This window comes from Diabrotica undecimpunctata, chromosome 4, assembly GCF_040954645.1.
Source record: "Diabrotica undecimpunctata isolate CICGRU chromosome 4, icDiaUnde3, whole genome shotgun sequence".
Lineage (NCBI taxonomy): Eukaryota > Metazoa > Arthropoda > Insecta > Coleoptera > Chrysomelidae > Diabrotica > Diabrotica undecimpunctata.
In genome coordinates this window covers 121,565,722-121,582,889 of record NC_092806.1, presented here as the reverse complement: position 1 = coordinate 121,582,889, position 17,168 = coordinate 121,565,722, and the positions used below count along the sequence as shown (strand labels likewise).

The following is a 17,168-nucleotide window of genomic DNA, read 5'->3' as shown; positions in this document are numbered from 1 at the left end:
GGCGATATATCTGAAGGAAGCTTTAGACGGTTGTGCGAAAGGAATACTAATAAACGGTGAATGGTTGAATAACATTAGATATGCAGATGACACTATAGTTTTTGCCGATAATCTGAATGACTTACAGATATTAACAAATCGCATAACAGAAGTCAGCAACAGATGCGGACTAGCTCTTAACATAAAGAAAACCAAATTTATGACAATTAGTGAAAAACCAATACTAAACGCTCAACTTACAATCAACCAACAGAATATCGAAAGAGTCGAGCAATATACATATCTAGGCACCAATTTAAATAGCCAATGGGACCACTCAACAGAAATTAAACAGCGAATAATAAAAGCAAAAGCAGCATTCGTTAGAATGAGAGCCATTTTCAACAGTCGAGACATATCATTAAAAACAAAATGCCGTCTATTGAACTGCTACATATTCACAGTTCTGCTCTACGGAATGGAAGCGTGGACACTGACTGTTGCATCTATGAATCGGCTCGAAGCTTTCGAAATGTGGTGTTATAGGCGCATCTTACGTATATCCTGGGTTGACAGAGTTACTAATGTGGAGGTCCTGCGTAGAATGGGGAAAGAATGTGAAATTCTCATGACCGTCAAAACTAAAAAGTTGGAATATCTAGGACATGTAATGAGAAATCAAGAACGTTACGGCCTTCTCCAGCTGATTCTCCAAGGGAAGGTAAATGGTAAGAGAGGACCCGGAAGAAGACGCATTTCCTGGCTTCAAAATTTACGAAAGTGGTATAACACGACTACCACTGAACTGTTCCGCGCTGCAATAAACAAAGTAAAGATAGCCGTGATGATCGCCAACATCCAGAATGGATAGGCACTTTAAGAAGAATATATCTGGCAAATAGAGCCTATTATGGATTAAAAAATGTTTTAACAACAAGCCTAGTTACAAAAAGAACGAAACTAGTGATATACAAAACTCTTATCAAGCCCATTCTCACCTACGTGTCGGAAATATGGACGATGACAAAGAGCGATGAATAACGTTTAAGATGCTTTGAACGTAAAATCCTCCGGTATATCTATGGAGGATTACACTAGGGCGGATTATGGCGTAGACGCTATAATTTCGAACTTTACCGCCTGTATGACAAACCTGATATTATTAGGTCCATCAAAATAAACTGGCTGAGATGGTTAGGTCACATAGAGAGAATGAATGAGATGGAGCCGCCAAAACATATTTATAACCAAAGAATAGATGGAGTGAGAAGGAGAGGCAGACATAGAGCACGATTTAAGGATCAGGTGGAGGAAGACTTGAGAATGTTGGGAGTACGAAAATGGAAAGCCAAGGCGAAGAATAGGAGAGAATGGAGACTTATCCTTGAGCAGGCTAAGACCCACCATGGGTTGTATAGCTAATGATAATGATGATGTATGTTGCACCTTCAATATTAGGTACTAATAATTGGGCGAAGAGCAATGTTATTTTTATATTCTTTTGGAAGTCCATAAATATATGGAGATGTGCCATTGTGAGACAATATTTTATTTTTTAAGTTTAAGTCTATGTATTTCTTATTATACCATTTGTTAATAAGTTAAACAAGTTTGGATTTTATTTGTAAGATTTGTGTTTTCTTTTTTGCATAATGTTTTATCATTTAATAGTAATTTAAGTTTGTTCAGATATTCAGATTTCAACATTATTACTGTTTTGTCCCATTTATCTGCTGTTAAAATTAGTAAGTTTGTATTTTGTTGTAGGAAAGCTTTAGTTTGGTTTAAATAATAATTATATTGACTTTTCTGTTGACCGACATATTTTTGTATTTTTTTAGTATATACTAGGTCTCTAAAGACTTAAACCTCGGAAACCCTGAAGATGACATCGAAGCGGATGTCGAAAGCTAGGCGCAATGATACTCGATTGATATTAATTTCTTTAATAGTATTAATCTTGGTTTTTATATATCATATATTTTTTAAATCATTTTAACGTTACGTAATTTTTTTATTTAATATAATCTAGTTACAGCTTAAATTTAGTATATTATCAAATTTACAAATTATGGTAATATTGAATATCGTTCTGGACGAAGCATAGGAACAACAAGTTGGCGGTTTTTCCCGAGTTGTCTGATTTTTTGGCACATTTTTGGACGAGTCCATCAACCTTGGAATGATCTTTGATCACCAGGGAAACTTTGCTGGTAATAGCAGGGATATCAAAGTCTCCATTGCTCTTCAATAAGCCTGATTTAACAGCCATGCAAAACATATGAACACCTACTTGATGGTCATCAATGTTATTTTTAAGGTTTCTTAATTTATCTTCATTTTCATAGGTTTTTGGATCAGCTTGACAGTCCGCATGTACTTTAGCTAATTTAATTCTTTCGTTTTCGGGCAGATTTGGTAAATGGCTAGCCTGAAACGTACAAATAATATTATGAAAAATATATTTCAATATAAAATTTTAAAATATTTTATTTTTAAAAAGGACAAAAATATTAAACCGCTGATTATTAACAGCTTAAAATAGAGAACATTGAAATAAATTTACGAAAGGCTGTGATCAGACTATCAAATTGTATAAATAGTATAGTGTTTTTACATTCCGGTTTGTACTTCATTTCCTATACTTTTCACCGGACGATTAAGCTTACAGTTTTATTTAATTAGACGATTAAACTGAATGACAAAAGTGGTTTCAACAAAAAAAAAATAAATACAATAACATTATGGATTTTACAAAACTGTCAGTTAAACAAAAAGAAAAAGAAGTAATATTTGTGGCAAAAATGAGAATTATTTAACAGATGAGTGGAGTGACAAAAAGGATAAGAATGAAAATCAAAATGTCAAGGAAGGCCTAGGTGTAGCATTTATTGATGCCGAAATGAGAGCTATACTAAGATAGTTATTATTATAGCATATTGAATGTTGAACTAATAACGACACAATGTGAAAAACTACTGAATTGAGTTATAGAAAGTAGTAGGAGAAGAAAAATAAAGATCACAGACGACCTGATGAGATAAGCTTACGCACTATATATCTGTAAAAGCAAATGTAAACAAACAAAAGGTATAACAAGTGGAACGCAACCGTATTTCTGACTCGTTGGTCGTCATCAATACGGTGCAGCTAAGCTAAGCTAAGAAAGTTGAAAACTTGAAAAAGAATCATTACAGGAGCAATGCAACCTGTTTGTGACAATAATGTCACAAATCTCTTATATATCAGGCTAACACATCTTCTAAAGTCCTCTTCTTCTTTGTCTTTATAAGCAATTCTGCTTATTCATTAGCGGATTATTACCTTTATGGAAGGTTGTCACTCCATCTTTTGCGCGGCCGTCCGATACTTCTTCTGCCGATTGGTGACTTACCTCTTGCTATTTTGACGACAAGGATCTCCCCCATTCTGCTTATGTACTTATTCTATTCTTTTTTTCTTGTGTGTTCCTTTATTTTTACACTGTACGTTACATTTTCGTTTAATATCTTCACTTCTCTTTCGATCTCTCAGCGTATTTTCTGTAGTTCTCCTAGGTAGTCTCATCTCTATCGTTTCGAGTAGCCTTTGCGTTGTGGCTGTGTCGGGTCTTTTTTCTGAGGCATATGTCATTATTGGCTTTATAAATTCTTGACTTCATTTGTGGTAATGTGTCTGTTTTGCCATATAGTGTTATTAAGGCATCCTGCTAGTCTATTTGCTTTTTGTACTTGATCTCTCACTTCTTTGTCCAGTCTTCATAGCTGGACAGTGTACTTCCAAGGTATTTTATTTCCATTACTTGTTCAAGACTAATGCCATCAATTTCTATTTTACATCTAGTTGGTTCTTTGCCGATTACTATTGTTTTAGTTTTCTGAGATGAGATTGTCATATAAAAGTTTTTTGCTCTTATGTTAAATCTGTGGACCAGTTTTTGCAGACTATCTTCATCTTAGGCTATTAATATTGCGTCGTCTGCGTAAAAGAGTAGGTACTTTTATTTCTTTGTTTTCCATTCTATCTTTTGTTCCTTTGTTAACATATATTCATATATGATTAAATTGAAGAGCATAGGGCTCTATGATCACTTTGTCTTATTCCGCTGACTATTTCTATAGGTTCTGTAAGTTGTCCATCTATTCTGACTTCTATTTTGTTGTTTTGGTAGATGTTTTCAAGAGTTTTTATAACATTTAGGAGAACTTCTCCATTATACAGAAGATGGATTACATATTTTAGTGTTACTCTGTCAAACGCTTGCTTTAAGTCAATCAGACACAGAAATGCTGGTCTATTACACTCTAGTGATTTCTCAGTAATTTGCTTTATAACGACTATTGCATCTGTACACGATCTTCTACTACGAAAGCCCTCTTGTTCATCTGCTAAACTTATCCTCTGATTTATTAGTATTTGTAAAATTTTAGTTGTAAGTTTTAGAATAGTATTTAACAAATTTATACTCTGTAGTTTTCTGGCTGTTTTTTATCTCCTTTTTTGAATAGTAGACTTAGGTTGCTCGTTATCCATTCTTCCGTCAGGTAAAAATGTTGCCACAAATATTATAGATGTGAAAAGCCGTAGGGAAAATATTGTGGATCTGATGAGTTATTGGTACAGGTAAAATATAATTACTATTTAAATGGGAATAAGCCACAATTAAAGATTAAAGTACGTTTATTGACGTTTCAATTTCCACTGAGGAAACCCTTCTCAAAATACAAACATTATTAAATTCATAAACAATTTAATAATGTTTGTATTTTGAGAACGATTTCCGAAGTGGAAATTGAAACGTCAATAAACGTACTTTAACCTTTAATTGTAGTTTATTTACATTTAAATAGTAATTACTTTAACATGCCACAAGAAAATAGCTTCAGAACAATATTAGGTAAAATATAGATACATAATATCTATACTTCATTCAAAACCAAGATAAGCTTAAGTTCACACCCATTGATGGGTGTGTCGTGACGTCGCAGCTTTTCATTGGTTATAAATTAATTTTTAACCAATCCACTCATTGATGGGTGTAAATAAAACAATGGATGTGCACTAACAGAACCACCCATTGATGGGTGTGAATTCGAGCTTATCTTTTTTAGGTTAGGTTTAGATTTTTAACAAAGTATAAAAACAAAGGAGAGAGAAATAAACAACATACTCCAGTCGTTAGAAACGAAAATGCCACTGAACCTCTAAAAATAATATGAAAAAGCTAAATTTTGCTGATAATGGCAAATTTGAAACCCCAAAACAGATGCAAGAAAGTTTGCCACTCCTATCTCGAGCTTCCCCTTAAAACGTTCCCTCATAGGGCGCAAAGCAGAAAACGTCGATTTTAATTTAAGAGAAACACATAAATATATCAAAATATATGTTAATATAATAACCGAACCAATATTTGTAGGTACTAAGAAGGATATATGATTAGTGAACCGAGAGAAGTAAAATTAATTTAAAAAATACATTTTCAAAGTTGTTAGAAATTTAAGAAAATGATAGAATATGTTTTTAATTAACAATAAATTTTAAAAACTAAAATCAGTTGAGTCTAAAAAAAAAATAAGGTTTAAAGTCCAAAAAAGATTACAAGCGGTGGTTGATGAGATCTGGTTGCAAAAGAGCTTGTTTCCAATAGAGTTAGTTTTTTTTTTATTTTTAAGGAGAAGATATTTGTAACTTTGGAATGATGACCATTTCATTATTTTAAAACATTTTCACCATAATAATAATTATATTAATATAATAATTATAATTTCTATAATAAAAATTAAATCACTTAAATAACGTTTTAATATTCTCCAGTAAGCATTATAAAAATAAGTAATAAATGAAAAATAAAACACCAAGGTTCAAATAAAAATAAAAATTATTAACAATCATTAAAAGACAGGTGGTTTAAAAAATAATATAAATATATCTTACCACTGCTGCCACTAAAACACAAGCGAAAACAATGAAAAGTTTCATTTTGTCGTGTAGATTGTATCTGGTATTAAGTTTCAAGCGAGTTGTTGAATATCTGTCCTTCTAATATCTTCATTGCTTTATATATCTAGTTTATAACAAAAAAAATGGAAATTTTTAACAATAAATGCATATATTTAATTTTTCTAGCAAAATATTTAAAGTAGTAGGTGTTAAATTAATGGAATTACCCATATACCAAATCAAATCAGTAGAATTTCATTTTATTGTTTAAAGATTTTAACCTTGTTATTTTAATCATAATATTTTTAGAACTGCAGCATATTTCTAGCATCAACAGCTAAAGCATAATAATCTTTAAGTTCTTGATTATTTTCTTCATTCACAGCTTTTTTGACTTTAACATGCAAAATATCACAAAATTTACAAGTGTTGGTTTTCTGGATGTAAAAAAGATTAACTTTTGTTAGAAATGTATTATGGTAAATGTTTTATTTTAATAGTTCACGATTTTTCACATCCCCTTTTATAATGTAAATGATACTTACTAGATATTGATAAACCAGGAGCAAGATATTCGCTTTAAGAATTTATTTGACTTTAGTGACTTTTATATCTCTCAAATATGTTTATATGCCCTATTACAAATCGAATGTATTATAGAAGTTTAATTACATAGAAAGCCTTTTATATTTTATCAAGCAAAACTATTACTTTAATTAGTTGCAGCAACGTTTTTGTTTAAGTTTTTTATTATAAGCAATCCTCGAATTATATTATTTCATAAAAAAGGATACTATTATAGAATACATAGACTATTAGAATAAGCCAAACAAGATATATTTCATTTATATTCAGAATTAAAAATAAGCTTTTTAGAGAAAATTGATCTCAACAACATCTACTAACATTACAGTTGTACAAGTGGACATAGCTTAGTTTTATACAAAAAAATGCCATTAAAGCATATACTGGCGGTCAGACAATCTTAGTGTGTCCTTACTTCGACACACAGAAGCATGACTCAAAACTTAACAACAAGCTCTTGTCAAAGCTCTTCTACTAAAAAAATCGGACCTTCAGTTCGAATTTGTCAGATTAATATAGAAAGCATAAGCTAAGCCAAAAACCAATATCTATTAAGGATACCAAAAGAGAACGATATCGATATAACGAATATAACGATCCCAAATATATAGGAAAAATACCGGGCTAAGAACTGCTAGGTGCTACCTATCAGCTATCGCTAACGAGCAGTAGAAACACAGGGATATTGATATAAATGGGAATGATACAGTGAACCGAAGATGAGCAGTTTTTGATGCTAAAGACAAAGGAACATTTAAATCAGCCGCGTGGAACAGGGAGTACAACCCAGACTTATGTTTTATATTAAACGACTGTAATAACGCCCCTCCGGTAACCACAAGAGGTGTTCTCCAAGATTTTCCACAGATCAAGCATCGCCCAGTAATTGTAGAGCTTGACATACAAATTCCTCTAATCAAATCAATTCCAAGACCAAGATGGAACTTTACACGAGCAAATTGGGAAAAGTTTGCTTCTGACCTTGATAAGTGCCTAAGTTGGATACCTCCTGTCAATAAGACCTATGCTCAGAATTTTCTTAACACTGCATACCAAGAGATCGCAAATGAACTTATTTATAGTCTAAACGTAGCATGCTGGCAAAAATGGACTAAGATAGAAGAAAACCTAAACTTTCAAACATTAAATAGGAAAGCTTGGACCCTAATAAGGAAACCTAAAAACCTGGCTAGCATATTTCTTTACAAACATAATTCAGACCGGCAGAATCCCACGGGAATTTAAATATTCAAAAGTTATAGCAATACTAAAACCGGGTAAACCAGCTGGCCACCCAAAAAACTATCGACCAATTGCTCCATTGTCTATAATGTATAAACTACTTGAAACAATAGTTTTTAACATAATAATCCCAATAATCCTTTAAGCTATTCCAATCAAACAAGCAGGTTTTAGACCAAATCGAGGTTGCACCAACCAGGTGCTATCTCTTTGTACTTATAGAAGCCGGTTTTCAAAGAAAACTCAAGAATTCTGCTGCTTTCATAGATTTGTCAGCAGCTTTCGACACAGTCTGGCGGAAAGGCATAATTTATAAACTTTTATGCACTATTCCTTGCAAATTCACCACCAGATTAATAGAAAGTATGCTCACTGTCAGAGTATTTCAATTAATTATGGAATCAGAAATAAGCACCAGCAGAAAACTCTACCACAAGGCTCGGTACTAGCCCTACTGCTATTTAGCCTTTACATCGCAGCAGACATGGCGACAACAACAGCAGCAACGTTTAGCTATGCCGATGTCTGGGCCTTATGAATACAAATAAAATCCCTAGAAGAAGCTAAGGAGAGTCTGATAGAAAACCTAGAAGTTAGAGTTACTTTTAAAAATGGGGACTTCACCCCAACGCCTCTAAAGCTGAAGTAACCTGCTTTCACCCAAACAACAAATTGGCGACAAGAACACTAAACGTTCATTTTGATAATATACAACTAAACCACAATAACCATGTTAGTTAAGGAGATTCTGATAGAAAACCTAGAAGTTATGAAAAGTTACTTTTAAAAATGGGGACTTCGCATCAACTCTAAAACCGAAGTAACCTGCTTTCACCTAAACAACAAATTTGCGACAAGGACACTAAACGTTCATTTTGATACACAACTCAACCACAATAAACATCTAAAATACCTAGGCGTAACTTTAGACAGAACGTTAAGCTTTAGAGAACATTTAAGTACAGTTGCCGAGAAGCTAAAAACCAGAAATATCATTCAGAAGCTCTGCGGCTCAACTTGAGGGGCATCGACATCCACACTCAGGTCCTCATTCTTAGCTCTTGTTTGTTCTGTAGCTGAATATTGCGCACCAATATAGATCAACACTGCTCATGTTTAAAAGATTTATGTCCAGCTAAATAACACCATGAGAATGATCGCTGGAGTAATCAAATTCACACCAACTTATTGGCTACCAGTGCTGAGAGGCATTCCACCACCACACCTTTGCCGATTCAATCTTCTAACCAAAGAATATAACAAGATCCTCTATTGATTTTTTCTTGATCCTATGAATTTTTTTGAGAGTCCATGTTTCAGCTGCGTTTGTGGCAATAGGAAAAATAAGGGCATTGACCAACCTGAGCTTATTATTCTTTTGTTATTGTTCGGTCTTTCCATATTTTATTCAATTTAGCTGTTGCTGTTCGGGTCATTACTAGTCTACGCTTGATTTCTGAGAAGCAATCGCCATTGTTGGTAATCAGCGAGACCAAGCATACAAATCTGACAACTTCGAAATTTGTCACTTGGTATATGTGCGGTAGATTATTATTTGCTCTGTCTACGATCATTATTTTTGTTTTTTTGGTGTTGATCTGAAGGCCGAATTCTTCGCTTATCCGGCTTAGCCGTTTAGTGATGGTAAACATTTCGACTTCGTTCGCTACTTGTATTAGTGTGTCATTTGCGTATCGCAGGTTGCTGATTTTTCTGCCTCCTTTATTCATCCGTCCCATTCGTCTAGTTTTCTTCTCATTATATATTCAGAAGATATAAATATATATATATATATATATATATATATATATATATATATATATATATATATTTATATATATATTGTCTCTCTTGCAACAATTCCTACATCGGTCAAACATCTCAATTATTGAATTCACGTATTACACTACACAAAAGTGATTCTCGACTTCACCCTGACCGTTGTGCATTAGCCAAACATGTCCATTCCACTGGTCATCTCATGGACTATACTAACACCACAATTCTCCACCGTAAGAACAATAAATCTAAAAGAGAGTTCATTGAAATGTCTTATATTTTCCTTAACGATTTCTCCATTAATGTTAAGAGTGACATCAAGAATCTAAGCGATATATACCACCTGTTACTTAAATCAGATACCAGGAACAATACTATATCACAGATAACTAACTTGACTGATATATCCATTAACAACTAACATACCTTTATAATTAATTTTCATTAACAAAAAATATATAACATTCCCTTGCTTTTCTTAGATACGTCTCAATAAGATTCAATAATACATGAACAATATAATATAATTAAATAAAGAAAATCAAAATCATATTTCCCTTTACTGGGACTTAAATTCATTCGTTTTTACCAATGAACCTTAACGACATAAAGATTCATACGACCTACTGAAGTTGTCAGCGCTTGCGTTCTGGCTTAAACAGAACCTCACTTTTAACTATCTAAAAATCAAAAATTTAGTTATTGCCGACAATTCAAAGAATTACCTCCTTTTAAATGTAGTTGCATTGAGTTTTTCGATTAACCTTGGGTAAGCCTTTACGTGTCAAGTTCGAAGCTACCATACATTTCAATCCTTATAAAAAACTTTTTTTGCACATAGTAACAAAAAACACCACTATGTTACTAGCAAAGTTTTTTAATATTCTAACTCTACAATTCTAAGTTACGGTAAGATTAATAATGTTTTAATAGATAATATATGGTAGCTAATTATAATTTATTCTCTTTCAGCCCTGAAGAAGCCAAATTAATTCTCTTTGGCGAAAACGTTCGGCGAAACAATTGATACACATTAGAGTATTTCTTGCAGATTTCCCCAATATTTAAGAGTTTACTATATATATATATATATATATATATATATATATATATATATATATATATATATATATATATATATATATATAATAATGGTAATAATCCCTAATCCCTAAGTAATTCCTTTCTTTATTTTGAGCGTATCTGACTATATTCCGTGTACTTTCACTTTGGCGTTTTTATCATTTTTTCAATTCAATTTATCATCGATTTCTTATTAGGTTAACTAGGTGGTTAAGTACTCCCATATTTTCCATTATACTTCAGGGAGGATCCCATTATACTGAATCGAAAGCCTTTGTGAAATCTACGAAACAGAGCAGCATTGGTATGTTGTATTCTCCCGCTTTTTCTATTATCTGTTTGGTAATTACTATTTAAATGGGAGTAAGCCACAATTAAAGGTTAAAGTACGTTTATTGACGTTTCAATTTCCACTTCGGAAATCGTTCTCTCAAAATACAAACATTATTAAATTGTCTGGTGTTCAGTATCTACTCTCGCCTTTCTTATCCTGGCACGAATCTGCATTGTTCTTAGGCTATCTCTAAAAGTAGAAAGTTCTTTAGCCGTTCATTTGTTATTTGTATATATCAGGATTTTGCTTGCATGATGAATAAGGGCAATAGTTCTGTAATTACTGCATAAGGTTAGTGATCCTTTTTATGGATATGAATAAAGGTTGACTCGCACCACTCATTAGCAGGCCATTCACCTGTGATCCATATCTTGTATGCCAATGATCCCTGAAAATTTTTTGTTTTTTAAGTGCTTGAGAGCTTTCTATCCTTCTGCTCGTAAGAATATTGGCTCTGTCTCTCTAATTGTATGTCTCCTGTGTTTTGAGACTGATGCATCTTTCAGAGTGTGTTTTTGTATAGTTCAGAGCAGTAATTTTTCATGTCTCTGCAATGCTTCTATGTCGGTTCTATGAGGTCCTTCTCTAAAATACTGTAATAATGGCAACCAAAAGAATTGTTTACACCTTCTTATTACAAAGATTTGGAATTAGCATCAAAGCATTCTCGGAACTCCTACCCAGTTGGATATTATTGTATAGCCATCCAATAATAGCGAAAATGTTAATTCTGAATATTTATAATAAGTGGTGGACGAATAAATTGAAAGACATAGTTGTTTGTTTAATACTAAAACCGTTTAAAAACCCATTACTTCCGTCATCTTATAAGCCCATTTCGTTGTTATGCTGTATTATTAAAACTTTTGAGAGTTTTCAAATGTAGGTTAGGTTAGGTTAGATTCGGTTACCGCACACTCAGTCATATATATATATATATATATATATATATATATATATATATATATATATATATATATATATATATATATATATATATTGTTATGATGTGTTTTTTGTTTGAATGATGAGCAATGAGTATTTTTAATAATATAATATATAGGGTTTTTATCGCGGTTCTCAAAGAATTAGCTTGTAAGTACTTTTTTAAATTATCTTTATTATAACTATTATGAAACACACATATATATCTAACCTAGCCAATGTAAATTTAAAATAAACTATCTTTAAATTGATGTTCTTATAAAACTAATTAAATTCTATAGACAATGTTAAATTTAAACAAACTATCTTCAAAATTGAAATTGTTATAACACTAACTAAATTATATTAACAAAATTTTGTACCTTTCTTTCACTGAATGCCTAAATGAACTGTTTTCCACTATATATATATTCTAATCACCACTGAATGTCTTCGTACTTCGGTTATCCTTGTTTTTGTGAAATTTCTTTTTCCAATTATCAGCTTCTACCAATTTAAGATATATTTTTCTTCACCAGCATTTATACACCACCAAGCAAACCAGCAAACACCATTTATATTTATTCTTCTTTTCAATATACCAATATCCAATTATTATAAGTTGATTTATACTAATCTCCAATCATATAATTTTAATTCCTTCCAATGTCCATCCAATATTCTTCTAATATACTTTTATAATCTTCAATAATTATTTGTGTATACATAATTATAAATGTGCATTAAATTATATGCATAATTTTTAATCTTCATTTAACTCACTATATTAAACAATTGGACTCTCTCCAACTAACTTTCATATTTCTTACTAAACTTTTCTGACTGACTTCTTGAAAATTCTGAACAATTTACTAACTAAATGTGTCTACTAACTTTCATAATAAACTGGCCTGACTTCTGACTAAAAACTGCCATCTTGAATCCAAATCACGGGTATTTATATCTTTTTGGATATTCTAGAACCATCTGGTAAGAGATCATGTTCCAATTTGTTCTATTTCTTCGATATGGATGTTCTCGAAAAAATATCTGTTCCATCCACCGACATAATCATTATTCCAGAATATTCGACCGTAAACAATGGTCACACTCTGTACTCTGGAGAATTCGTTAATGTTCCATTGATAATTTTGTTGACATTTAGGCTTTTCAGATCAGAATAAACATTTAAATCATTAAATATATATAAATTAAACATTTTAAACTAACATTATTATTATAACCCCACTTATATTCGTATTATGATTAATTTCTATCTGTCAATTTACTGTATAGTTGGTTGCCTATGCATATGGCTCACTTAAATATATTTACAACATTAAAATACAACTTTTTACACTTATTATATGCTAATTTATTAAAAATGCCCTCACATAAATATATTTTTATTAAATTCTCTAGTATATAACTTATTTAAAATAATCAAATACTTTTTTATATCTAATATTATGTAGTATATAACTTATAAATTAATTTTTTTAAACAATATCATTTCAAACACCCCAAAATTAAATTTAAAATAAATAATTTACTTATTATTTTTTTAAATATTAATTTTCTTATCCACATACCTTAGTAATTATAATAAATGAAATAATTTAATTTCCTATTTTAATTGTTCTATCAAATACATCCCTGTTCGCTGTCTATGTCAAACTGTCATGTCAAATAAAGTTTGTGTGTTGTTTTATTGTGTTTACATTTTACAATGGATGTTAAGATACAAATCTAGGAATTATTTCCATTCAACAGGCTTTCATCCATATAAATTGGTAAGTTTTATACTTTATTATATTAGAAAGACATTTATAAAATCAATTTTGTATCTAACCCCCAAATTATGATTTTTAGGGTACAAAATAATTTCTATATATACAAAATTCAACAAGTATGATGTCAAATTGATTCACAACAAAGAAATCTACCATCTATGTATGAAATGGATCTATCAGTAAGTTATTAGTGTTATTATATTTGTGTTAAAGGTATAGAAAACATTATTCAATCTCTTCATGATATTGAAAAATGTCATTAATATGAAACATGCCTCTTAGTCTGTTCTCTGCATCTATTAACACATAACTATTTAGTCCATTCTGATTTTCAATTCTATATGGACCTTCAAACATTGGTTGTAATTTCTTACAACGATTTTCTTTAACATTACTTTTTCTAAGTGAACGAATTAACACTTGGTCTCCTTTTTGAAATGTGATTGGTTTTTTTATATTTCGATTTTGTCTTCTGATATATTTTTCAGCTTTCCTCCTAATTCGGTTATTCACTTTCTGCATTACTTGTTCTAACATATCCTGATTATATTCACTAATCCACTTTCTGTTTCCTATATGGCCAAACATTAAATATTCTGGTACTTCCTCTGTATTCAAATTATGTGTATTATTTAAAAAATATTCTACTTGTGGTATATGTTGCTGCCAAGTTTCATGTTGGTTTTGGCACAGTATCCTTAAATATTTTATAACTTCTTTAATATATCTTTCTGCAGGATTTGCCTGAGGATGTCTGATACTTGTAAAATGAATGTTGATTCCCTTTTTCTCACAAAATGTCCGAAATTTTTGGTTGTTAAAATATGTAGCATTATCTATTATGCAATTTCTAAATGGTCCTATTTCTTCGAAAAATTGATTAATATATAATTTTAATGTTTTAACATTTGTTCTAAAGCAGGGATATAGTTTAATAAATTTTGTATATAAATCAACTATCACTAGTATATGCTTTTTTCCTGTTGGACTGAGAACTAAATTTGAAATAAAATCCATGGAAACTGTATTTAGTTTTTCATATACAACATTAGATTTATATGTGTTCTGGTTTTTGAAATTCTTTTCTTTGTTTAGTTGACATATTGGGCATTGGGTAGTAATTTCTTTTGCTATACTTATGTCATTCTTTGCAAAATAATTGTCCCTAAATAGCATCCATAGCTTTCTTAAACCAATATGCATATAATTGTTATGTAAATTTTTCAATATTTTCTTTGCTAAAGTTCTAGTTATTACATATACTTCTATGCCATTTATTATTTTATAATATACCCCATCTTTCCTAAGGACTTTTTGTTTTTCACTCAAATTGATCTGATCTCTTATAATTTCTTCTTTAGAATATAATCCAGTACTTTCTACTAATTGATTTAATCCAATTTTTATTGTTCGCTGCCCTTTTTGTGGTATATTTTCTAACCTTGATAAATCATCTGCCACTATATTGGATTTTCCAGAAATGTATTTGATTTCAAAGCAGTATTCACTAAGTATTAGACTCCACCGATGTATTCTACTGTTTCCATATTTGTTATTTAATATAGACGTTAAAGCTTGGTGATCTGTTTCTATTGTAAATTCATTACCCAACAAATAAAATCTTAATTTTGTGACACAGTGTATTATACTTGCTAGTTCTAATTCTGAAACTGAGTAACCCTTTTCATGTGGCTTTGTAATTCTTGAAATGAATTGTATTGGGTATTCGACCCCATCATGTATTTGTAATAATACCCCTGATAATCTCTCTATTGATGCATCTGTTCTTAATATGAATGGCTGTGTGTAGTCAGGATAGTATATTTTCAAATTTGACAGAAAAATGTTTTTAATTTCTTGGAATGCTAGTTCTCTTCTCTGATCCCATCTCCATTTTACACCTTTTCTCAGTAGTTCAAGTAATGGAATTTCTTTTATACTTAGATCTGGTATCATCCTTTTATAATAATTAATTATTCCAATAAATCCTCTTAAAGTTCTTAAATTGTGTGGTGTTTTATATTCCTGAATGACTTGTGTCCGTTCTGGATCCATTTCGATTCCCTTAGTGTTAAGTTTATAACCTAGATATATGACTTCTTTTTGAAAAAATGTACATTTTTCTTGATTTATTTTTAGTCCAACTTTGTCTAATCTATTTATTATAATTTTTAGGTGTTTCTCATGATCTTCAGCCGTTTTAGAAAAAATTAATATATCATCAATGTAGTGAATTACAAAATGTTCATATTGATCCAAAATATCATGAAGACATCTACATAGAGCACTGCAAGATGATTGAAGTCCAAATGGTACTACTTTGAATTGATATACTACTCCATCTATCTGAAATCCTGTATGCTGTCTACTTTTTCTTTCTAGAGGTATTAACCAAAAGCTATGCTGTAAATCAATTTTAGTGAAAAATGACATTCCTGTAATTCTTCCTAGTATTCCATCTATACTCATTGGTGCTTCAAATTGCTTTTCAGTGATCTTGTTAATATTCCTTGCATCCAAACATAACCTGATTTCACCTGATCTTTTACGCACTACTACTATAGGGTTGATAAAACGTGTATCTGCCTTCTCAATGATTCCATCTTCTAACATATTATTAATTGTTTTGTTTACTTCTTCTCTGTATTTATATGGTATTGGGTATGATTTTGTTTTAAAATCTTTTTCTTCTTTAACTTTTATACTATGGATATAATTTTGTGCAATTCTATTTTCTTTATTGACAAGTCCCTTGTGTTGCTGCAATATGGAAATGACTATTGATTTATATTCTTCAGGGCAATTTAAAACTTTTATCATATCATCTTCTTTACAAATAAAATTATTCTTCATTATGTACTCATTATTCCTTGCTTCCAATTTTACGCACTCCGCCTCGTAGGCATCCATCTGCTTAAAATTTCCATTCCTTAAATATTCACTACAATAATTATTCTTTACATTCTTTTGGGACATTTCCCTATCATCAAAATACATTTTTTCTTCATAAACATCATTATTTTCTTTTAATAATATCCTATCAACTCTTATTCCTTCTTCTACCTCATCTTTCTGCATAAATTTAATTATTTGCCCTTCCAAAGTTACCATTTTTTCTTCAAAATCTATCTTTACTTTCTTCTTTTCCAATTCATCATTTCCCATTAATATATCAACACATAAATCCTTGACAATAAATCCTTGCATATTAATTTCTTTATTAAGAATATTAATTTTAAAATTGGCTAGTTTATCAATTTCACCCAACTTCTTATTATTTGCACCAATAATTTTAATTTTTGGAATCTTTATTATATCTGATAGTTTTAATGTATTAAAAATAAAATTCTCCGAGACTAATGTACTTTCTGAACCAGTATCTATCATAATTTTAATCATTTTATTTTTGGCCAAAGCATTTATATAAATTAAATTAATAGATTCAATAATTTTCTCTTCATCTAAAGAAATAAATTCAGAAGGTTTTTCATAATAGCAATGGCCTAACT

At 30.7% G+C, this 17,168-nt stretch overlaps 1 protein-coding gene across 1 annotated transcript; it reads right to left on the bottom strand.

The window, feature by feature from the left end:
* Positions 1 to 1,982: 1,982 nt before the first annotated feature.
* LOC140438387 (uncharacterized) lies at positions 1,983 to 6,069 on the bottom strand. Its single transcript, XM_072528068.1, has 2 exons — positions 5,914 to 6,069; positions 1,983 to 2,410 (listed from the first exon to the last, which is right to left on the bottom strand). The coding sequence occupies exons 1-2, from the start codon at positions 5,956 to 5,958 to the stop codon at positions 2,042 to 2,044; spliced, it is 414 nt and encodes a 137-aa protein (XP_072384169.1). The 5' UTR covers positions 5,959 to 6,069; the 3' UTR covers positions 1,983 to 2,041.
* Positions 6,070 to 17,168: the final 11,099 nt, after the last annotated feature.